At 43.8% G+C, this 25344-nt stretch overlaps 2 protein-coding genes across 3 annotated transcripts in view; both read right to left on the bottom strand.

Moving 5' to 3' along the window:
- Positions 1–8626: 8626 nt before the first annotated feature.
- Positions 8627–20999, bottom strand: PSMG1 (proteasome assembly chaperone 1). 2 transcript variants are annotated; one of them, XM_043474439.1, is made up of 7 exons: positions 20818–20999; positions 19453–19559; positions 18260–18411; positions 15999–16061; positions 13357–13555; positions 12164–12300; positions 8627–8833 (listed from the first exon to the last, which is right to left on the bottom strand). In XM_043474439.1, exons 1-7 carry the CDS (start codon positions 20949–20951, stop codon positions 8759–8761), a joined length of 867 nt encoding a protein of 288 aa, XP_043330374.1. In that variant the 5' UTR covers positions 20952–20999; the 3' UTR covers positions 8627–8758. The 2 variants fall into 2 exon arrangements, with proteins under 2 accessions (XP_043330374.1, XP_043330375.1); XM_043474440.1 differs by lacking the exon at positions 20818–20999 and adding an exon at positions 20275–20784.
- A 482-nt stretch (positions 21000–21481) lies between these two features.
- The window catches only part of BRWD1 (bromodomain and WD repeat domain containing 1), a 123660-nt gene continuing 119797 nt past the window's right edge, over positions 21482–25344 (bottom strand). The window contains exon 42 of the mRNA XM_043474437.1: positions 21482–24701. Coding sequence (XP_043330372.1) covers positions 24310–24701 — 392 coding nt within the window. The 3' untranslated portion in view covers positions 21482–24309. The remainder of the gene's footprint in view (positions 24702–25344) is intronic.

Genomic DNA, 25344 nt, shown 5'->3' on the forward strand with positions numbered 1-25344 from the left:
CAAGCTGGAATCAAGATTGCCGGGAGAAATATTAGTAACCTCAGATATGCAGATGACACCACCCTTATGGCAGAAAGTGAAGAGGAACTAAAGAGCCACTTGATGAAAGTGAAAGAGGAGAGTGAAAATGTTGGCTTAAAACTTAACATTCAAAAATGAAGATCATGGCATCCGGTCCCATCACTTCATGGCAAATAGATGGGGAACCAATGGCAACAGTGACAGACTTTATTTTCTTTTTTTTTTTTTTTTTTTAGACTTTATTTTCTTGAGCTCCATTTCTTGAGTCAGATGGTGACTGCAGCCATGAAATTAAAAGATGATTGCTCCTTGGAAGAAAAGCTATGACCAACATAGACAGCATATTAAAAAGCAGAGACATTACTTTGCCCAAAAAAGGTCCATCTAGTCAAAGCTATGGTTTTTCCAGTAGTCAGCTATGGATGTGAGAACTGAACCATAAGGAAGGCTGAACACTCAAGAATTGATGCGTTTGAACTGTGGTGTTGGAGACTCTTGAGAGTCCTTTGGACTGCAAGGAGTTCAAACCAGCCCATCCTAAAGGAAATCAATCCTGAATATTCATTGGAAGGACTGATGCTGAAGCTGAAACTCCAACACTTTGGCCACCTGATGTGAAGAACTGACTCATTGGAAAAGACCCGAATGCTGGGAAAGACTGAATCAGGCAGCGGCGAAGGAGACGACAGAGGACAAGATGGTTGGATGGCATCACTGACTCAATGGACATGAGTTTAAGCAAGCTCTGGGAGAAGGTGAAGGACAGGGAAGCCTGGCGTGCTGCAGTCCACGGGGTCACAAAGAGTCGGACATGACTGAGGGACTGAACAACAAGAAGTCATATAAATAGATAAATATTTTTTAAAAAACATCTAAGCTGGGACTTCCTTGGTGGCTCAGTGGCACCTCCCAAAGGTGGAGGCATCCTGGGACCCCTTCCACCTCTCCATGGACAAGCCCAGAAGCCAGCCTGGCTGGGCAGCCCTGAAGGCAGGCTTGGTCTTGGCTGGCCGGCTGGCACACAGCACTAGCGGTCAGGTCTACGGCCTGGCCTAGTGGGTGATGCTGTCTGGATCAGGAGTCAAGGCAGCAGGTGGATGAGCTCTGCGACAGTCCCCTTAGCACTTCAGCAGCGCCTGGCTGGGCCCCACCAGGCTTGTTGGAGGAGCCAAGTGCCCAGCAGACAGACTTCCAAATCCCGCGTTGCCGTCCGCAGCCCAGTTCAGCTGCCAGGTCTCTGGCTGGCCATGTAGCTTGTAGTTTGCCCTTCACAAAACACCTGCAGACATCCTCAGCCTGACTGTCTCTGAGCCACGGCCTGCATGGCCTCTAACTCCCTTTCCTCCAGGACTTGAGTCTCAGACCCTTGCTCTGTCGGCCCAGCCGCCAGCCTGTGGTTTCCAAACCTGCCCAGCAGGAAACGGGTGCCTGCAGAGGCTGCCGAGTTCAGATCTAGGAGGAGCATCAGGGGAACCGGGTCCGGAGCTAAGAGGCACAGCGCATGAGAGCCTGTGATGGAAACCCTGGGGCAGAGCTGAGAGAGACGAGACTCCACAGCCTGGCCGCATGTCACCCTGGCCTGGCCAAAGGCTGCCACTCCGTGTCCAGGTGCCCCAGCTGTGGCCAAGATGGAGCCGTTGAGGCCAGGAACCGGTTCTTCTGGAATGTTTCCCTCCCAACAAGGCTGAATCCACTCTCCAGTGGGTGCACTTTTCCCTGTCTGCTGGTGGTTCCAGCCGTGAGGCCCAGAACCTCATATCCCCAGCCCTGGGCAGGGCAGGATGGGCAAAACTAAATCTGCTCCTTAGCAGAGTGAAGTTCTCAACGCATCTGTATCATAAAACAGGCTCTCCCTAGGCCTGCTTCAAGGATATGAAATCGGGGAGGGATGAATTACAAGTTTGACTAACATATGCTCTTTTTCAGTCGCTAAGTCCTATCTGACTCTTTGTAACTCTATGGACCACAGTGCACCAGGGTCCCCTGTCCTCCACCATCTCCCAGAGCTTGCTCAAACTCATGTCCATTGAGTTGAAAATGACATCTAACCATCTCATCCTCTGTTGGCCCCTTCTGCCCTCAATCTTTCCCAGCATCAGAGTCTTTTCCAATGAGTCAGCTCCTTCGGGTGGTCAAAATATCAGAGCTTCCCCTTCAGCATCAGTTATTCCAATGAATATTCAGAGTTGATCTCCCTTAGGATGGACTGGTTGGATCTCCTTGCCGTCCAAGGGACTCTCGAGAGTCTTCTCCAGCACCACACTTAAAAAAAGCATCAATTCTTCAGGGCTTAGCCTTCTTTATGTAGACACTACTATCTATAAAATAGACAACCAACAAGACCTTACTGTATAGCACAGGGAACTAGCTCAATGTCTTATAATAACATATATTAGAAAAGAATCTGGAAAAGAAAGGATATACATATACATATAATTGAATCACTTTGCTGCATACCTGAAACTAACACGACAGTTGTAAATCACCTATATTTCAATTTTTAAAATAAAGAAAACAAAGCAGTGACTTCCCTGGTGGTCCAGTGGTTAAGAATCCACCTTCCAATGCAGGGGCCTGGGTTTGATCACTGGTGGAGGAACTAAGGTCCCGTGTGCTGTAGGCTGTGTCCAAAAATTTTTTAAAAAGGAGACACACATAAAACAAAAGAAGGGGACATGAAATGACAAATGTGACCGTGTCTAGGCAGCGCCACGCACGCTATGAGGATTTAAGGAGCCTTTGTCCCTGCTCCTCTGGTTAATCACAGTAGCTTCTTTTTAGGGTGGAATTCAGGTGAAAGGGGAGTGAATGCATTTCCAATGGCCCTGAGGATGGAGAAAGGAGAGGGAGGTTTTAGTTCATTTTGTTTGTCCTTTTCCTAAATAAGCAAGTCTGACGTTCCTGGCTGGAAGTTATCTTTTCCTGAAAGAAACAACACTGACTGAGTAATATTCCATGGGGTAAACCACTACAATATTGTAAAGTAATTAGCCTCAAACTAATAAAAATAAATGGAAAAAAAAATTACACATATCAAAAGAAACAACACTGATCTGGCTTCTTCGGAACCCATCCGTTCCCTCCCTCTCTCTCGGCTCTGCTGGTGTGAAAGCCGGGAGGACTCAGATCAACCAGCAGAGATGTGTTAACAGTAGTCAGCCAGCTTTGCCTTTCATCTCCCTTCCTTTGCTCTTCTGAGGCGCTAATGAAGAGCGACATTGCCATGGGGTTTCATGAATTATAAAATGTCACTTGCAGATTATGCTGAGACAAGGCTTCTATTTGTGGTCATACTGGAGATTATTTAAGCAGCGTTAGATTGTGCTTTATTAAATACATCACCAGATAGGGGCTAGAGATGGTTTTCATGTTCCAAAATCATTGTGGCGGCTGTATTTAATGGGAGGGGGTGGACCACAGACTGGACCACCAGCAACGAGATAGACTGACATCAGATGATTATTTCAAAGAACTCCACAGACGTGGGTGACGTGTGTATGTGTGTGTGTGTGTGTGTGTGTGTGTGTGTGTGTGTGTATGTGTCTGCACATGTGTACTCGTCATGTCTGACTCTTTCCAATTCCACGGACTGTAGCCCGCCAGGCTCCCCTTTCCATGGGATTTCCCAGGCAAGACTACTGGAGTGGGTTGATATTTCCTTCTGCAGGGGATCTTCCTGACCCGGGGATTGAACCTGAGTCTCCTGCATCTCTTGCATTAGCAGGCAGATTCTTTTTTTTTTTTTTTTTTAATTTATTTTTTTTTTTAGCAGGCAGATTCTTTACCACTGAGCCAACTGAAGTGTGCAGAATGAGTTCCTCCTCTCATCGGAGGCTCTTGGCCAAGCTGAATTCAGTCTGAGTTTTTCTTGAACTCTGATTTATCTGGAGAGTCCCAAGGGGAATCCAAGCTGCATCATACATCCTGCTTCCCTAAAAAAACAGGAATACCAGGCTGCTCTAGAAGCAGTCAGTACCCCTCTCTATTTTCATCTTCTCACACTTTCTTCTCTCTGCCCCCTTCAAGGCCCCAATGAAGGTCACGAGACTTGACTACAACACTGAGAGAAGTCTCCGTTGCGTTGGAAAAGAGAAATCAGAAGAAGTCATCTGTGTACATTACACTGTTTACTTTCCTCCAGAAACCACCGCCATACACATTCATGATCCACTGGCATGAATAAAATCACAAATCCTAAACCTTGAAATAATTACTGATCTGTTGTGTGCATGCTAAGTTGCTTTGGTCATGTCTGACTCTTTGGACCCTATAGACTCTAGCCCACCAGGCTCTTCTGTCCATGGGGATTCTCCAGGCAAGAATACTGGAGTGGGCTGCCATGCCCTCCTCCAGGGGATCCTCCTGACCCAGGGATCGAACCTGCATCCCTTATGTCTCTTGCATTGGCGGGTGGGTTCTTTACCACTAATGCCAACTGAGAAGCCCCACTGATCAGTTACTCTTTAATCTCTGTGCAAAGTGAGGGAATTCAACCAACCACCACACTGAGAAATCCAACCTCATTTTCCTTGATGTATCAGCAGCATGAAAGTCAAATAAACAATCCTTCCTGCTGCAAGCACCTTCTTGGAAGGCTTGCAGGAAACCATGGTCTCCCAGCTCCATTCTACTTTATTGGGGGCCCTTCTGGGTCTCCTAGGGTTTCCCTGACCGGTGACATTGCCAGGCCCCAGGGCTTGTCCCTTGGCCCCTTGTACTCATTGCCTGGTGATCTCATCCCACCCCAAAGCACTAAAATGGTCCCTTTGCAGCCAACTCCCATCTTTAGCCGCCAGCCAGGACCTGTCTTCCAAGCCCCAGGCTGTGTGTCCAACTCAACATCTCCACCTGAGCATCTAGTTGACACCTCAGACTGACACCCAGAGCCACCTGGACTTCTCTCCTTAACCTACAGGCTCTCTGCCTTGCCTGACATCCCTGTTTTTTTAACTGTTCACACACAGACCTGCAGTGCATCCTGGCTTCTAGAGCCAAGCTTTTAGCAAATACTACTGGTCAGATTGCTCAGTGGCTGCTGGGGCAGTGTAGATACGAGGAGTGAATTCTACTGGGAGAGAAGTGTCACATTTCTGCACTTGTTAAGAGCAGAGATGCTAATTCAAGGCTGTTTGTGGGGCAAATGATCTTGGAAAATGGAGATTGGGTCTCCTGGAGCAAAGCGCAGATCTGTTTCTTGTCCAAAGAAGTAACATTTCCTGCAGAGAAAAAGCAGGGCTTCCCCAGTGGCTCAGAGGGTAAAGAATATGCCTGCAATGTAGGAGATACAGGAGACGTGGGTTCCATCCCTGGGTTGGGAAGATCCCCTGGAGGAGGAAATGGCAACCCACTCCAATATTCTTGCCTGAAAAATCCCATGGACCGAGAAGCCTGGTGGGCTACAGCCCAAAGGGTTGCAAAGAGTTGAACACAACTGAGCGACAAAGCATGCACACAGAGAAATGGTAGGCTTGCTTATCATTCATCATGGAAGTCCCAGGTTCCTTAAACACAAGTCTTCATCTCTGACGCAGACCCACTGTGAGCAAGTATCTACCTGGATAGTTCTGCCTCACCCTATTGAGACTTGGGGGACGGAGGGCAGGTGAAACTGACACAAACATGAAGCACAGGCTCCTTGTTACGCTGCAATGAAGTCCTTTGTCTCTAGCCTGGAGTCTCATGTCTATACCAGGCCTAGATTGTGGCAGACTTACCTGTAAGTTTGCAAGTCAGCAAAATTACTGACCCTTCACGGTTCTTGACACTGTGATGTTTCACAGAGTGGACTATGATTAGATATATAGAAACAACACAATGTTTTTAACGGTGTTGTATTTCAGGCCATCATCTTTCTACTAACCAGAAAGCTACAAAGCTGCTAACAAAGGTCATTTCTTTGAGAGTATGCAAGGAAGCAATGAAAAAGAACGTTTTAGGACAGGATGGAGAATAAGGTGGGAGAAGCTCTGCCAGAGAAGAGAAACAGCCTTGTCATGGAACACTTCCCTTGAGTAGGGGGCGGACGCCAGGACTGGTATAACCAGTGCCTACTATCTGTGTTGGGTTTCCCGGTGGCGCTAGTGGTAAAGAACCCACCTGCCAATGCAGGCAACATAAGACACAGGTTTGATCCCCTGGAGGAGAGCACGGCAACCCACTCCAGTACTCTTGCCTGGGGAATCCCATGGACAGAGGAGCCTAGCAAGCTGCAGCCCACAGGGTCACACAGAGTAGGACACAACTGAAGTGACTTAGCTCGCATGCATTATCTGTGTTTTAGTCTTTGCGTTTTCAAATAGAAGCCTTTCTTGCATATGGACTGCCCCTGTCTCACCCTCGTGCACCAGGTGTGTTGAGAACAGACAACTTGTCTTTTTCGTTTGTTGGTGTCTGTAGAGGGTGCATCTTGACCTGATCTAGGTCACAAGATTCTGGACTTTGAGCCCGATACAGTACCTAGATGAAACAATGGGTGTCCAAGGGCTGGGATGCATGTATGTTGCACATGGGAGAGGCATGAGTAACTGCGATCAGAGGGCAGACCCAGGCACATCGATTCTATTGACGGCCCCGGTTTCACATACTCCCCTGCCCCTGCCCCTATACCTGTTGGTGGCCCCCCGCCCCACATACTCTCTCTGGATGCGACCATGGGGATTACAGCAAACTTGATACAATGACTTGAAAAAGCCCTTGCTAGTTTGTCCCCTCTCTTGCTCCTCTGTAATCAGTGAGAAATGCTGAGGCAGGTCTCAGCACATATCCTGGCTCCTATTGAGTCAATTCCTAGGCAGGTTGATAAGAAGTTCGGGGTCCCCGAGGAGGAGAAAGGGGTCTGGAATTCTCAAGGAGGAGATAGGGGTCTGGAATTCTCAAGGAGGAAAGGACAAATTTTTTTTTCTACATTCCTTAGGAAGGATTACATAACAATAATGTATCCCACTTGAGGACATGTTTCTTCTTCCTAAAAACCTTCTGACTAATTGTTATCTTAAAATGTATATTATGGGAGTCGGTCTAGTAAGATCTTTACAACCTTGAGACATTCTTTTGATTTATTGTAATAACCAATTAAAAAGTATATAATTCCCTTGCCAAGACTAGGGATTGGGGCACTCTCCATCCCCCTTCTGATGTCTGTATCAGCTTTTTCTGTCCCTTTTTGTACTTTAATAAAACTTTGCTCCACAAAAGCTCTTGAGTGATCAAGACCAGTCCCTGGTCCCAAGGCTAAATCTTCTTCAGAGATCACGAATCGGACATCATTCACTGTAAGCCATCACTGTGCTGGGGGAACAGGAGTGATGGGTGGAAGAAAGCTGAACCACACCAACCGAGGCCGTCGCAGGATCAGCCAGGCCCCGGCAACTCATGTCACACACCCGACTGTGGATGTGGGAGCCGAGAGACCAGCTGGTCGGGGACACCTGCCCAACCTGCAGACTCAAGATTGACAGAGAATGCATTAGGTCTCCAAGTTCAAGTGTGGGTATTAGGTAGTAGTATTATGGCTAGTATACAGGTTAAGTTACAATTTTGTTCTCAACTGCATGGCACTTCTGCTTAAAATTCAATAATCTAGCTTTTTATGTCTTCATTCTTAGTATTGATGGGGCTCTTTCAATTTACAGAAAGTCTTTCAAAGTCTGTCTTCATATTGGAAGAAATTGTTGTCATTAATTACTGTCTCTGGTCTGGTCCCTTCTCCAGGAACAGGCTGTCTTGCATCATCTTCTGCTACCTTTCCATTCCTGTCCTTCTGCATCTAAGGACACCACCTCAGCTTAATTCCCAACATAACAACTTTGTTTGTATTAAATACTGTAATATACATGCAATAAATAGTACATGTGCTTACGTGACATACTGCATACCACTGCCTCACAATCCCGATTTTAATTCTAAGGGTAAATTTTGGTTTCTTTCCACATCTCTTACACAGTTCTTAAATTTTCCTTTCAGCTAGCTTCTTTAGCTCATACATTCTCAATCTCTCAGAAAAATCCAAAGTCCCTGAATTTAAAAACAGCCTGACAGGCATGGTTCTGTCAACTTCACCATTTTAAAATTTATCTTTGTGGATGCAGGTTACAGTTTAACGAGTGGTTCTGCGCAGCAGTGCGGCTCCTTGGAGCTCATCACCTCCTCACATTCTAATGAGAACACTCCCGCAATGGAGCTGGGGACATCAGAACAATAGCAACACTGCAAACAGCCCAGAAAATCTGGGGAAGGAAGTTACCATTAAGAGATTACTGAAAGTCATGAAAATACAAATTTTCTGGTTTCATTTTGAGCAAGTATATAACTTTGATTTTTATCCATAAAACAAAAAAACTGAAGAACTCACAATATAGAACCTTTTCGCATATTAAGACTCATCAATACCAGATCAGCAGCTTTCAGATATCACATAGAATTTTTGCACCGAAGTATATATTTTGCCATATTAGTAACACTTGTTAACTGTAGCTTTTTAAGAATTTAACTATCTTACCTTAACATAGTCAAATAAGACAAAACCCCCACCTTATGGATAAAGAGAACCATCTGGCTTATTTCAGGTGTGACTAGAACCACCATAAACAAGGAACAGAAACTATAATGAATTTAAAATAAGTTTATTCTGTTAACACCCTCATAATACCCCCGTGGAAAAAAGTAATTACAAAACAGGGTACGCTGCTGCCCTTAAAGGAATGGATGGGTGATACACTGTACAAAACGATCTTGGGAATCACGTGTAAATGTTACTCTGAATCTCATTTGTTGTCATCAATTTCTTCAGTATCTCTGTGCTCTGGGGAATATTCTGGAAGGAGAGAAGAAGTTGTTATCATGGTGAGAATGTAGTCAGAACAAGGCACACGTGCCCAGCCCTACTACTGACACAGAAGCAGAGAGGACACCGAAAGGACAGGCCCCGCCTCTCACCTCCGCACCTGATGGACGGGACCTCTGAGTTGGTCCTCTTCAACCCTGCCCGAAGCTCTCTGCCAGGACCCCAGGCCTCCAGAGGAGTCTCGAGCCCGTGGACGACACTCTCCTCGGTCACCTCCCCCACACGTGCTCACTCGTCCCTGCACCCCGACCGAGGGTCCTCCCAGTCTCCTCAAACGCACCTGAGCCCGCCCGCTTCACGCCACCCTGCCTCCCTGGGCATGTCCCCTCCGCCGGGACCCGCCCGCCCCTTGGGTCCCGCTGAAAGGCCCTTCCCATGGAGCCTCTCCTCGGCTGACCTCACCCCCCGCCCACCCTGGCTGGCAGCTGGCACTGGGCACCTGTGCCCCCTCCAGGCCGTGGGCACCCGGCACCATGGCATCCACTGCAGGGACGTAAGGGAATTCCATCTTGTTCCCAACTTGAACTCCATCCTGTTGACCAAATAGCACTTCAAGAAGAACAGAAGCTCTGACCTAAGCCAGGACGACTGTGCTCAGTCACTAAGAGGACAGTGCTCTTCAAAAAGCCCTTTCACCCTCCCACAAGTCATGTTCACAGCAAGAAATGAAAAAGTAAAAAGAAGTTAACTATATTTCCCCTACAAAGGATGTCACCTGAAAGCTGACTTAAAACTCTACATGACAAACGGTTTCCAAGACTCAGAACAAGTACAGAATATTCTGGGTCACTGGTGCCCTGAGCACTGACTACGCCATCAACAGAGCCCTTTCACGGAAGCATCCGGACAGCTCTGCTTCCCGCCCTTCACCACTCTCACCGTGGAGCTGACGGCTGCCAGGCAATTTGCCATAAAAGATGAAATAACTGGCTGACAGTCTGGACTCTGCCGCCGCCGAAGGACTCTCATTTCTTTGTCACTAAGTCTCAGCCCTCACAATGGTATGCACGGTGACAAGGAGACCTGGTGTCTTAAAACAGGGGACTGTGACAACTACGGACACCAACATGATAGAAAACATGGTGACAAAACCCAGGGGACCATATGCAAAACAGACAGCCAACAGGACTTTGCTGTTTGGTTCAGGAGACTCAATCAGGGGCTCTGTATCAACCTGGGGGGGGGGGATGGGGAGGGAGGTGGGAGGGAGGTTCAAAAGGAGGGGATGTATGTACACCTATGGCTGATCCATGTTGAGGTTGGACAGAAAACAAAATTCTGTAAAGCAATTATCCTTCAATAAACAAATAAAATTAAAAAAAACAAACAAACAAAACAAAAAAAAAACCCAGGGGAAGTGTGAAACACGGGAGCATGAAGCCAGATTGCGTGCTATACAGAAAAGAGCACATCCACGCAAAGGCTTCGGTGATCTTCAGGCGCAGAGTCAGGTTCACGTTTCCCACAGAATTTAGAACGTCCACCAACGGACATGTGAGAAGGAGCCAAGAACAGACAGTGCAGAACAGGCTTCACAAGATAACAGCAGGCTCAGGCCAGACATCCACATCCCAGGCCTGGAAACTGATACTTCTCTTAATAAAGGGAGAAACTCTGGTGAAAAAGACGAGGTGTGATGCTGAAAAAGGAGACAAATCAACAAGCCTGTACGTCTATATATACACACACACACGTATGCTCACATGGACGTGCAACCTAGAAGACTAGTGCTTAAGTACAACCCACAGAACCCGTTCTTTGCACAGCACTGCCAGGATGTAGATACATTTTAAATGTATTCAAATATTTTGTGCTTCACAATAAAGTCTAAGTTTGTTATTCATTTCTCTTGTTTCACTATGTCCTTTTTAATGTCCCTCTTTTATTTTTTCATTATTTTATCTCTCAAGACAAAACTGCCCCTCAGATAATTAGGTAGGTGGTGACAACGTCTGCAGTGAGCGAGCTTGTGGCCGTGACGTCTGTGGTGAAGATGCTTGGGGGGCAGCACCCAGAGTGAAGACAGCGGCCACGGCCCCTGCTCTTGAAGAGGTGGGAAAAGTCGATCAGGTAATCACAGACGCAGGCAATGCCACTAGTTACCACATCCTCAGAAAGGGATGCTAAATACAAAATAGCTTGTCTGAGACGTTATCCATGACTCCAGCTAAGCTGAAAGATAGACTTGAATTATACCAAGTTAGGACTTCACTCTTGCTAATTCAGTAAATGCCCGAGAGCCTTTGACATGTCAGACTCATGATGAACTGGGGGCTACCACAAGAGAAAACACTCCCGTGTAGGTGACAGTCTAATTTATGAAACCTATGAAATCAGCTGACGCCACCAGAAATTACAAGGAAAGGTGCCCTACTACTAATGGCCATCCTAGAATAAAACAAGGCTTCCAACCTGGAACAACGCTGTTATAATCTTGTCCCCTTAAGGAAGAAGTTCTTCAACCAGGAGTCCATACTGTCAGCGAATCTCTTAGGGAGAAGAGCGGAGTCCCTGGACTACCTGAAATTACTGGCAAAACCTTTCTGTACATGCTCTGATACGTATTTTTCTGGGAAAAGAGCCCACAGGTACATCCAAACTGAGAACAGGGGACAGATTTAGCCTATCTAGTCCCATGCAAAATTAAGTCAATAAACGCTATGATAATTTGACCCTTACTATGCTCAAAAATGCCTTCTCAAAAATTATACTTTCTAGGAACTTCCCTGGTGGCACAGTGGATAAAAATCCACCTGTTAACGCATGGGACATGGGCTCAATCCCTGGTCGGGGAAGACCCAACATGCCACGGAGCAAGGAAGCCTGTGCCCCACAACTATGGAGCCTGCACTCTAGAGCCCATGCTCCACGACAAGAGAAGCCTCCGCAGTGAGAAGCCTGAGCACTGGAACAAACAGCAGGTTCAACTCGCCGCAAGCAGACAAAGCCCATGAACGGCAACAAAAACCCAGCGCAGCTGAAAATTAATGTAAAAAAAAAATTACACCTTCCAAATTAATGAGTTACAGAAACTTCTTGAAGAGTGAAACCATCTTCCCTCATAGACATCTGGGATTTAGAGCACTGGCCTATCCTGACAAACGTGAACAAAATATTGTCCCAGTTTCAGAAGTGTATCTATAAGAACATGTGACAATCACGTGGAAACTGCCAGACCAGCAGCTTTCTCTTTACTTGGGGTGAAAAGGACCTCTATTTATTACTTAGGTTTCACATTCAATACCACACATTTATGTTCGCTACTGAGTTCATTATTAAGTCAATAAGATAAAGCCTTACCTTAACCAAACACTTTAAGCTTCTAGAAGAAAGTACAGGCTTAAAAGCTTCGACTGTGATCAGGTCTAACTTCATCACATCAGTGTAACACAAGTACAGAACTGCAGGGATTCTCCATACTTGACAGTAACTCAGAACTGTGAACAGACAAGAACAAAATCACTTAGGTTTTCTGTTATACAATTTTAAAGTGCAACACCTCTACCTCAAAAAGGCTGCTTTTAAAAATAGTCATCTCTGTTGCCTCTTTTAATCATTTACAGCCATTCTGAATCAATTATAATGCATATTTTCTTTCAAAGACAATTTACTTCCCTAAGTTATCTTTTGCTTTACAAATAAGATACAAGATTATAATTTTGTTGACTGCACTGAAGTAAATTAAATGCAAATAATAAATATATAATGCATAGTATAAAACATTTAGCCATTTGTTCTAGTAAACTTAACATTTAAAGTTTAAAAAAAACTTTTATTTATGAACAAATATGTGAATTATATACTATAACATATTAACCACTAAAAAGTGAGAATCAAAATTTGATATGTTAGGGTATAATTGGTAATATGAATAAAAAATAAACTATTAAAGTAACTACCAAAATTCAATATCTGAAGCTTCTATTCTGACAATTAAAACACACTTTGCCAACTTTTCATGCACAAACAAATGACATCTAATACTGGCTTGCATGATAAGTCATCAATGCTAGAAAGAAATGGCAGCTCTGAGTTAAGAGCTAAGAACTCTGACCTGCTCTCATACAATGAATGTGTGTCTACAAAGTTTAAACAGTCAAACCAAATATAACATGCATGCGTGCTCAGCTGCTCAGTCACGTCTGACTCTTTGTGACCCCAGGTACTGCAATGCAGTCTGCCAGGCTCCTCTGTCCATGGGGACTCTAAAGGCAAGAATACTGGAGTGGGCTGCCATGCCCTCCTCCAGAAGATCTTCCCCACCCAGGGATCAAACCCACTTCTGCATTAGCAGGCAGGTTCTTTACTGCTGAGCCACCAGGAAAGCTACAAAATATAACATACCAGCAACTACGGATACTGAGGACTAACACCAACACACTGGTACTGATCACCATTAACAAACACCTCAAAAAGATCTCTACTTGTCCCAGTAACAACTATGAAAAAAGCAGTAACAAGATAGAAGTGAATGTCATGCACAGCAATACTACCTGCTGCAGGAAGGTCGTGGACAATATTTGGTTGCTCCAGCAGTGAACAGGAGGGCGGCTCTTTGAAATTCTGAGTTTTTAGAGCTTTCAGGAAAGGAGTATGAAGGCTGCTGGTAGATTCTGAAGTTTTATAGTCAGTAACATGGCGACATGTGAGAACAGTGACTTGCATATTCTTCCTTGGACAAGAGCCAAAAACCTAACACAAAATTGATTTCAAATTAAAATAGATACAGAACAGAAACATCCCTCAAGCTATTTACCTAACACCATTCATATAACAGTGTATACATATGCTCTGAAGGGCTGGACGTGTCAATGGAAAACAGAGCCCCCGCTCTGCTGTCCCCTCACTGGGGTGGGACTGATCTTAATTCTGTCACTTTCTAGCCAGGTGACCTTCTCCAAGCCACTTCCCCCACCTGCGAACTAAGGACAGAGGGAGGTATGATCTGAAGTCAGAGAAGTCAGGAACAAAGGAGGCAGAGCAGCTGCTCTAACAGCCGGGGACGCCATCACAGGTAAGGGAGCCACTCAACTACAAGCACCTGTTCACTTACACCCTCCCCCGTCCACCGCCGATGCCTGTAGGTGATTCTTTTTGTTTTGTTCCACTGTTTGTTCAGTTTCTAAGAGCACTACTTGCCATCAGTGTTGAGAACAGTGTTACACTGACTGGAAGCGGCACCCATTCTTTACTGGAGAAAGTGACATAATTAAGATCCTACCTCTAAGAACGCTCCATTTAGACTAGTGTTGTATTACCAACAGGAAGTGGTCCTCTCCTTAAGGCATGGAGTGATGGGTTTAAGAGCACTGCACTGAGGATGCTTCTAAGAACATCACCTGCAAGTTGCACTCGTAACAGTATTACATCAGTGAAAATGATTCTGAAATTGACTTTTAACTGTATTTCCTTTATAAATCAAGTTTCAACTGCTCAAGGCCTCAATGTCCACCTAAGTTGGTATTTCATGGATTTCTAAGGACTCTTCCAGCTTTTAAAATCTTTGGTGACATAAGAAAAAGGAAGAAGCTATCTTCAAGGGGGAAAAAAAGAGTGGATTTTAGATCTCTGCACCTCTTCTGAAAATATTTTATGAAGAAAGAAAATGGCTATTTCAAATAGCAAGAGGACAGAAGATTTTAGATCATGTACTGTAAATGATCTGTAAGACTATTTTAATTATAGCATAGCTTTATAAATAAACACAGAACTTAACATCATATACATTTATAAGCAATGTTCCATTTAAGAGATATAACATCATTCACAAGGCCTGATTTATCATCCTCCCTGAATACTTATGTTTTGGAATACTTTGTTTTGGAAATGCATAACTTTACACTTTCTCAAGTCTGAGAGAGGAAAGTTATTCCACAGTACAAAACATCATACATAAATTAATAATACAAATTAATACAGCTGTTTTCTATTCTTCTGAGATCTATTTGAAGTTATGGAGTCTCTCCCTACAAAATACACATAGGGACATAAAGTAAAATCACATATACAGCCATCAGAACATTCATAGACCTTATCAGAGAATTCCTCCTTTAATCAAAACTACCACCAAAAATTATAAAGTGTATTTTAAGTATGCCAATCTGGTTTAAAACAGGTGTGCACGAAACTTATTTCTAATGAACTTAATTATATCTATATTTAACTGACATTAAATATATATAAAAAATAAATTAATTAAATATATATAAATACATATCTATATTTAGCCTAACATTTAAACTGAAACACTTATAAGATGTATTGAAAAGGTTTATTTCATTAAAAAATAATGCACAACTAAGAAAATTATGATCATTCCCTAAAATTGTTCAGTTCAGTTCAGCCGCTCAATCGTGTCTGACTCTTTGCGACCCCATGAACTGCAGCATGCCAGACCTCCCTGTTCATCACCAACTCCCAGAGTTTATTCAAACCCACATCCATTGAGTCGGTGACACCATCCAACCATCTCATCCTCTGTCAGCCCCTTCTCCTCCCACCTTCAATCTTTACCAGCATCAGGATCTTTTCCAATGAGTCAGTTTTTCGCATCAGGTAGCCAAAGTATTGGAGTTTCAGCTTCAGCATCAGTCCTTCCAATGAATATTCAGGACTGACTTCCTTTAGGATGGACTGGTTGGATCTCCTAGTTAAATTCTTCACTGGAAAATTTTTTACTGGGCACATACAATTGCTCTATTCTCCCACAAAATGAAGACTCAATCGATCCATCCTAATGCTGAGAACCATGGCTGCAGCTCTGGTGTGAGTGGCGGCTTGGCGCCAGCCCCGTGAACCCAGGTTGTGAGCCCAGCTCACAGGGGCTTCCCACCTTGCGGGCCCAGTTTCCAGGCAGCCTGGGCACCATGGCCGGTTCTCACCCGTGGCGGTGCCCTGCTCTGCCTCTGCTCTGTGGGCAACTTGTTTGCAAATGTGTTACATTTTCATGACCCAGGATCTTCAGCACACGCTGGTTACATGTGCCCATGTTCTTTTATTCTTTATGTTCTAAAACTCCTATAATATGTCTAAGGGAAAAAGCAAAAACTTGCCCTACATCAACATCTGACTACGCAGGCTTTCGTGTAAAGACAATGAACCCCGCTACGGCAGCAACCCCAGATGAAACTCTCACCTTTTCCAGCCACTGATACTGCTGATCTTCGGCCACGTAGCAACTGCACTGGCAGAGCATGACCTGAAATCAAATTCCGTGTTTCCTGTCAGGTCAAGCAAACGTTACACACACCCCACGCTGTCATCACTTATGTATCATGTGAATCCCAACACAACCCCTGGATAACATTTGGTTTGCTTAATCTGCTACCGGCTTATTCGTTTTTCTTTAAAGTTTAAAATTTTAAGAACCAAGCCACGACTGGCAAGTAGTGTCAGAAGACAGTGCACAGTGACACCACCGCGAGGGCTGGCATAGGAGATTCTGAAGACGCTGTCAGTAAACACTACCAGCGTCCTCTTTACAAAACAGGGCTTAACGCCAGGCCTGCTGCCCTTCTCGGGGTCACACACTGTGAAGACCAAACTCAAAAAAAAAAAAACCCAAAACACAGAAACATCAAGTGCTACGAGAGTCAAGGGCAACAGTCCAGCCACATCTCAGGCCAGCCGTACCCAAGGACGGGGTTGATGTCTGGAAGGTGGTGGTAGTCTAGAAGCCACGTGCTCAAACTGAAAACCTGCCACACAGAGGCATCAGAGGGTAAGATCATCAGTGCTCGTGGAACGACAGCATCCATAAAGATCAACCATGTCCAAATATTGGCAGAAACAGTCACACCTGATGATGCAAGCGGGAAAACATGAAGCACAGGGCCCTTGCCAGCAGCCCAGCGGTTAGGACCCCGCACTTCGACTGCAGGAGCCGCGGGTTCAATCCCTGGCTGGGGAACTGAGATCCCACAGGTAGCATGGCACAGCCAAAAAAAAAAAATTAAGCACAAGAGGAAAAAAAGGGTCCCAGGGTTAGGGAGAAGAACAAGACTAGATATGTAATTAGTTACACACACAGGGTCTGAATAGTCAAGACACCCAACAAACCAATGGTAAAACTAAACACAGTAACCGAAAGTTCTCCTGCTTGACCTCTAAGACACTTTCTACAGCGAAAATTTTCCACTAAGGACCAGAAGAAGAACGTGCTTAATTCCCTTACTATTTATTCCCCATAAATACTGGATGCTTACAAAAATCCTTATGTAAATTTTAATAATGTTGGATTACATGTTACAGAAACAAACTGTAAATATTACAAAATCAAATTTTATCATTTTCAAGGCTAACATTACATTATTACAGAGTTACTGACATCTTCCACTGTCTGAGCCCCTGCCCCTGGCCTCCGTTCAAGCGTCCAGCAGCAGTGGAAGAGCACTCTGTCAACAAGCAGGTGCAGACAGGCATCACTTGCAGGGCTGCCTCACCAGCCTAACGTGTGTCCCCAACCGTGCTGCTTTCTCTGAATGGTCCCAAGGACAGAAGATGTGCTCAGTTGCTCAGTCGTGTCCGACTCTCCGTGACCCTACAGGCTGTAGCCCACCAGGCTCCTCTGTCCATGGGATTACCCAGACAAGAAGACTGGAGTGGGTAGCCATTTCCTCTTCCAGGGCCTCTTCTTGACCCAGGGATCCAACCTACGTCTCCTGCCTTGTTTCCTATGGAGCCACCTGGGAAGCCCAGGACCCAACAACAGGACTAGGATAAATGAGATCCAATGGAATCACTAGGCGTCAGCTGCAGAGCATGTTTTACAGCTTAACAAATCAGGATGAATTAGGAATTCCCTAGGGGTCCAGCAGTTAAGACTTCACACTTCCACACCAGGTTCCATCCCCAGTCAGGGGGAACCAAGATCCCTCAGGCCATGCAGCAGCACAGCAAAAAAAAAAACAAAAAACAAAAATCAGGATGAATCAGGTAAGAATGAAAGCTCAATGTCAACAGAATTGCATTCAGAGTGCATAAAGCACTCATCGGCTCAGTGTTAACTGAGTGTCCAGTCTACAGGAATGGGTTTAGAGCTGAATGCCAGGTGGGTTTAGGGCAACAAAGCAGAACCCCTGCTTCCACAGCATGTACGCATTTTCCCACATTTAGATCTGCCAGCTTAAATCATTTTCTGAATGAGGGCAAGGTTTAAGTATCTAATGTTATGGTTTGTTTCTAAAAAAGTTACTTCAGAATTTCTTCAGAAGTTTACCAACACAACGTATTTGCCACATTGATACTATATAAGCAGAAAAATGATTACTACCACTGCCAACAGGCAGAATCCCTCAGCCCAAAAGTAGATATAAAGGAACGTGGAATTCAAATGAACACTACATAAGTGATGCCTAAATAACTCCCACTTATACACACAAGCCAGGCCCCACGTACTGAGGGATTCGATTTCAGGTGATAAAACACACAAAAAGCCTCTGCGGGGGACAGGTGCGCGGTGTCCGTTGTCCTACACCATTCATTCCAGAGTTTAGCACAACCAACTTCTTCCCAGGCTCCCGAATTCATGACAAATGACGACAAAAACGCTGTGAAAAACAACGCACATCAGTTAGTGTTCGGCTCCACAAGTTGTGTTTTCTATTCAATAAAAAACAAATTCAGTATCTATGGCTGATTCGTATTGTTGTTTGGCAGAAACCAATGCAACACCGTAAAGCAATTATCCTCCAATTTAAAATAAACGAATTTTAAAAAATTGTAAAAAGTAAATAAACTCAACTTGAGAATCCTAATGCTAAAACAGCCATTGAGAGCATCAACTTTACACACATCATCATTGTACAGAAAAAGAAACTGAGGCCTCAAGAAGTTAGAGGCCATGCCCTGAGTTTAGATGATACTGGAGCCAGGAATCAGGAAGACAGGTTTACTGACAGATCCCGCCAAACTCTCACACTATAACAGCCTTCTGGAAAATTTTAGGCCAGGAGAACTGTAAATAAGTGAGTCAGCAATTATTTACCATATACTGTTTACCATGTACAGTGGCACTAGGGGTACCTTACAGGGCAAGGAATCTTCACTGGAGTTCCCCCAGGCTCTCCTCTGAGCCTGTGAACTCCCTAAAATGATACAGGTTTGTGTACTTGTGTGTACATTCATTGTTCCAGCTGAACTCTGCACTGTTCCGACTTTAATCTATCAAATGAATTTATATATATATAAAAACCTTATACTGCTTAGTTCTCCTCATGGTTTTAAAGGAGTCAGTTAACTCACAAGCATACAAGGACCCACTGTGACAAGGGGCCGTGTGCACACGCCACCTCTGCCCCTGCTGAGTTGGGCCACAGCAGGTCCAGAAGCCCAAGAAAACCTGGGTACTAGAAACGGTGTTTCCTTGACTTCGTAAGTTCCTAAAGCCAAGGATATTGTCCCTAAATCTTATTTTTCAAGTTTCTCAAAAAGCGCCACATAAGCAGGGACAGATTTCATTCAGACACAGTTATTCTGCTATGACTTCTTCTAAAAAAGTAATATACCTCTGAAATCTGTTATGATGGGAAGAAGCAACTTCAGCTTCTGTCCTTTCAACAAAGCATGTAATCTAATGCACTTCCACTTACCTACTGCATTATTTCCTACCGCAATTATAAACTTGGAGCAAGGATGTTTTTCCAGCAGAGAAACTTCCAAAGTTGTTTTTGTCTGTCTTCGAAAGAGCCGCACCTCCCTAATAAGAGAAACAGAAAAATGAAAGAAAAGCCATTTAAATGTTGTTGTTCAGTCACTCAGTTGTGTCTGACTCTTTGTGACCCTATGAACTGCAGCACTCCACTCTTTCCTGTCCTCCACACAATTTAAATGCAATTAGTATCATACTGTGACAAAAAGGTTCCCACAGGTATGATTCTGTATTAAGCAGAACGCAAACTTTAATTCTATAAAGAACATAATTAGCATTTTAAGGAAGCAACGGATTCAGGCAACAATAATTCATAGGTAAAACCGTTTGTTGCCCAGTTCATGGAGAACTGTACAAGAGAGATCAGGCTGTCCAGTTGATCCACAGATCAATCTATCTTAGCAACCAAAACAGGGGATCCCTTTACTGGAAATGCAGGTGACAGACACACACCTGAATAAAGGACACCAAGAGGAAGCAATCAGGCCAATCCAGAGGGTGGGACATCCTACAGGACACTCGGTCTCTCAAAGGGGGTGAGAAAGTTGGGGGGCCGGGGCGGGGGGAGGGGGGGCTGCTCTAAATACATGGAAGTTCAAGAGATAAAACCTATGAATCTTAAGGTGTGTGCCTTGCCAGGGTTCTGACTTCCTCAAACGCACTGTAAAATGGGTCTGAGACAACTGGATAAATCTGACCATGGACTGGCTATATTACACAACATCCAAAAAGTATTATCAATTGTTAATATGTAAGAAAATACCTGTATCGTTTGATACGCGTTCTGAAAGCTGTAGAAGTGAAAGGCCACGGAGACTGGGACCCACCAAAGGGTGGAGAGAGAGAAAATGTAGCAAAATCTTCCTAACTGTTGAATTTATGTGACTGGAGGGGCTTAACGCGCCATTTTACTGTTTTCTCTAATGTCTGTGTTTGGAAATAACACTTTTTAAAAAAAAAAAAAAGGACATATCCATCTGCTGCTGACACACGATGCTAACCAAAAAGTGAGGCGGAGAATACAGTTTTAAAGAGTTGTCTTATATCCATGAACCAAACGCACGACAAACTTGGGGGAGGAAAACAGCCCCGCACCGTTGGAAAATGGATCACGCCGGCAGGAAACCACCAGCACCAATGCTGAAGGAAGCCTTGAAAGACGGCAGGAGCCGACGTCCCACCGAGCCGTCAGCAGGCCCGCGGGCCGCCTCCAACCAGCAGCCCAGCAAGGCCGGAGGCCTGGGGGAGGGCGGAGCAGCCGCAAGCTCAGGGCCGGCGCGTCCGCTCCGATGCCCCAGGACCTCACCTCTTCCGCGCCAGCTGCCGCCGGACCTCCCTATCCTCGGGAGTCTCCCTCCTCCCCTCCTCTTCCTCCTCCTCGTCCTCCGTCCCGGCTCGGCACGGCGTCCGCACCACCTCTCCGAAGAACGTAGCCGCCATGCCGTCCCTCACGCTCTCCCAGCCTAACTGCGGTTCCACTGAACCGCGCACGCGCCCCGCGCACGCGCCCGAGAGCACAGCCACGCCCCCTGCACCACCCCCGCGCACGCGCCCAGAGTCCTTGCGGCGGTGCAAACCCAGAGCCTTTTTCTTTCGCAGCCCGAGCCGGGTGGGGCCGCGGAAAAATCAGGTGACTGCGGGCTAGAGAGGGGAGAGGCGAGAGACGAGAGGCGAGCCGGGAGGGTGGGGCCTCCCGTCCCCGCAGGTAACGAACCGGGCCGACCTGGGGCTCGACCGCCCGCGGCCCAATCCGTACAGCTCCGGGCAGAGGCCAGCCCAGTTACCCTTCCTTCCTTAACTCCGTTTCCGTTTTCTTCTCCGTTAGGAGTGACAGGGTGAGCTTTGGTTTATTAAGCACCCGGCTTCAAACCGCGACCGCCCCAGGTAGGTGCCGGCCCGGCCCGGCGCGTCCTCGGGACAGTGGACAGAGGGCGGATGGACGGGCAGGAAAAAAATACAGTGCTTCGCGGTGTTGTAAAAATGAGCCTTTACTCTGGCAATAGGAATTCACATTTCAAAAGCTGATGATCTGAAAGATTTCATGAGAATGCAAAAATAGTTGCTTCTTTTTAAAAACTTGGCCATCTCTGGTACAAAATTTCGTTTTAAATAGCCTTTCATTAATAAGAAACGTTATGTAATTATTTTTGAATTGGTTCTTTTCTAACAGAGCACTAATCCATGCAGGAGAGAAAAGTGACACTATACCATAGCTTAAGTGAAAATATACAATATTGCAACGGAAAAAAAATCCCTTTACCTACATTCAGTTGTGCTGAAACTAGAGGGCATTTGCTTACATCCTGGAACCCTATCAATAAATAAGTCACAAAGTTAAGTTCTAATATGGGGTCGGGGGAGCCTCTTGAGATTAGAAAAAATCGCAAATCTGTTGCTAGAAACATCTTGCTTTTAGATGTGGAGAAACTGTCAACAAAAGCATTAACATAAAATCAGTTCTTTAGCAATTTTACACATTACTGCAAAATAATATATTGGGTTTTGAAGCAAAATATGAACATTAAAGTATAAACAATAAGACTAGCTATCTAGTTCGCGCTTAGGAAACTCTGGCTATTGTTAGCACGCTAGAATAGACAAGATTACCAGTGTAATATTTTAAAATTGCATTAACACTCCTGGGCTACAGTTTGGGCACAACTTTGTCTTAGTCCTTTTGTTGAATAAAATAACATCACTTTTACCAGTAAGATCTTCAATATGATTTCAGTTACATTATGAAGAAGTCACTTGTGGAAAGCTGATTAAAAATCATAAATAGGGTAATGATAGTACATTTAGTCATGATTAAAATTCTGCATACATTTCAGAGAGATTTTTACAAGAATATTCAATTTTAAACAAATGCTTATTTCATGCAGTTACAATAAATTTAGGCCAAGCACTTAAAAAAAGGCAAGTATATGTTCAAATCAAATACTCAACCAGAAAAGGGATTCTATTATGAAAGAAGGCTAATGGTACAATCTCAAGTGCTAACAGAAATTAACACCACCACAGAAAATTATAACTTCAAAATGAAATCTTCACGACACTAAAACGGTCAAAAAACTGCATAAAATACTCTTAACTGAGATTTTTAACATTTTCATTTTACGGCATTTGTTGAGGACATAGCATATCCCAATAAGAAATTTCTGTGAAATTAAGTGCAAATATGGGACTGGAAATAGGTTTCAACATTTCATTAAAGATCAAAAATAAAACCCCATGCACCTAAAAATATTCGCAGTTTATTAGGAATTCTTCCCTTTCTCACCTGTACTAGTAACAAGTTACTGGTATCAGTATTTCAGATGAAAATATACTACAAACAGAGCAAATACAGACTCTGGCTTTTACTAAGAAAAAGAAAGTGACAACAAAAAGCCTTTTTTTAAAGCAGACATGCAACCACAAGTAGATTTCTCAATAAGACACTTAAGTTGATCTGTGTAACAAAAGAAATGCATTACATTGTCTTTTAATGAAAAAGGAACAGAAACCCTTAGATTGCTGTATTTTACTTGTTTAGATTTACACATGCAAATCATATATTAATATTCACAGATACTTTTAAATGGGAAAACAACTTGCTTGTAACAGTTCATTTTTCCAATAGCATGTTACTATGTTAAAAAGATTTGACAGTGCGATCATTTAATCTGGTGATTTTAATATCAACAAATACCTACTCACAAACCTCATTGCAGATAAATTCTTTATATTATCAAGACCAGATTTTCTAATCCTAATGAAGGATTGATATAGCCCAGACATGCTGCCTTTAAGTCTGTTGTGATGAGACTCTAATAAATTTGCTCAAAATATTCATAAAGTTCTAACTTTTAAGGTGCTATAAAGAAACATAAGATGTGACAGTATCATCTAAAAATATGAGTTTCGATCTTTAAACTTTTTACTTTCTAACTCATTAAGACTAAGACCTGCCTCATAGTGAGACACATTTTTGGCATTTCTATAAATGCTGCTACATGAAAGTAAAAATGAGAAAAAGTTGTGATAGTCACATTCATAGCTTTCATATAAAAATATATATTCCCTGAATTCATCATATCAAGTGGTCATTCTGTATGAATTGCAGTATTATAAACAAAATAAGAACATCAATGGACTTTTTCTATTTCCAACACTACTTCAGAACTCATTTATTAACATTCCCATCATGGAATCCCCAGGCCCTTCTAATTTATGACTTTTGGGGTTGTGAATTATAGGGCGTGGATCTTAGTGAAGTATTTGCTTCACTCAAATGTCAAATAGGCTCAGTGGCACTCCCTCTTGAAATGTGCCTGTTTTTTCCCTTATTTCAGTAATGACACCACAGTCATGGTGGCCTGAAATGTTATACTCTTAACATAGAACCCTGAAAATTAGCATCAGGTTGAGATTTTGAAATGTTTTCAGTCCTTGAAGTTTTTGCTACCGACCCTGTACACTTCCCGTTTTCTTCTTCTACAGAATCAAGAGATTTCTTCAAGGCCCTTCCTTTCAGAAAAGGAATAATCTCATGACAGGGCCATTTGTCTTTCCACCTCTCCAACTACAGGCTCCACAATCTATTTCCTCCTCAGAATTCTCTTGTCATGTGCATCTGTACAAGGGCTGACTAGGAGGAAGCCCTCCTCCCCCTTTGCCCCACTGGGTTATGGCTTTTAGAAAATCCCTCAGAAGGTGCCAACAAGGGGTTAACAAGGTTAGAGCTAGGAGCGGAATGCAACTGCCAGTCTACTTGTGGCCCCTGGTTTTCAATTCCACTTCTACATTTTCATGGTCACTACTGTGCTTTTTCTTTCCAGGATCTGAACCGCCTTAAAAGGGGCATTTTTCTATTAATATCTTCTAGCTCCTTTTCACTTTCAGAATTTATGGTTGTATCATCCTCTTTATAAACATTGAGTAATTTTTTCTTAGCCGCAGCAGAAGCATTTCGATGGGGCAGTTTTCTGCTGCTCTTCCTAATCCACACATTTTCTGGTCCTGAAATGGTTTCCTTTAGATTACTCATTATCTTTATTTTATTTGCAGCAACAGTAGCACATCTGCGGGGAACTTTCCCAGGTACCATTTTTGCTCTCAGAGTCTCACTAGGCATTGGCACTGCGTCCTTCTGATTATGCACACATGTTCTCATTTTTGTATTGGGTTCTCTGTCTCTAGGAACAGATTCTGAAAAATGAAAGTTCATGTAAATGCAAAAATCTTGTACCACAAGATTTTACTACTACTTACATTCCTCAATACATTCCTCAACAGTGTTACAAATACTCAAATTGCTAAATGAAAAACCAATGATCATCAATGACACTACACGTTTTCGACGTTGATATAACCTTCCGCTTCCTTGTCTCCAAATGAAAGTCTTGGACAGAAGTTACAGCCCATTGCACACTTCACTGTCTCTAAGGATAACTGTCCCTTAAAGCAGCAGACTTGTAAGAATAAGGTTAAGTACCCTCAGGATCATAAAGTGAAGTCACTCAGTCGTGTCCGACTCTGCGACCCCATGGACTACAGCCTGCCAGTCTCCTCCATCATAAAGCAACTCACTAAAAGCACTTTTTAAAAATCTTAATTTTTACAGTAGAGCTTTGTAGGTTTTAAATTTTTGGTGTCATTTCTAATACTCTATGTTGAATTACTTTAAAATATTCAACAGGATTTCTGAAATAATTTTCCTAGAACCTAAACAAGAAGGAAATGCCATCATGACTATGACGACACAGCATCAGCCCTACTTCAAGATCCTTAAGGTTTTAGTTCCAACACTGATATTTCCTTTAATCAAAAAAAGTTAACATGGTTCACTAGT

The sequence above is a fragment of the Cervus canadensis genome, chromosome 7, assembly GCF_019320065.1.
Source record: "Cervus canadensis isolate Bull #8, Minnesota chromosome 7, ASM1932006v1, whole genome shotgun sequence".
NCBI classification, from domain to species: Eukaryota; Metazoa; Chordata; class Mammalia; order Artiodactyla; family Cervidae; genus Cervus; species Cervus canadensis.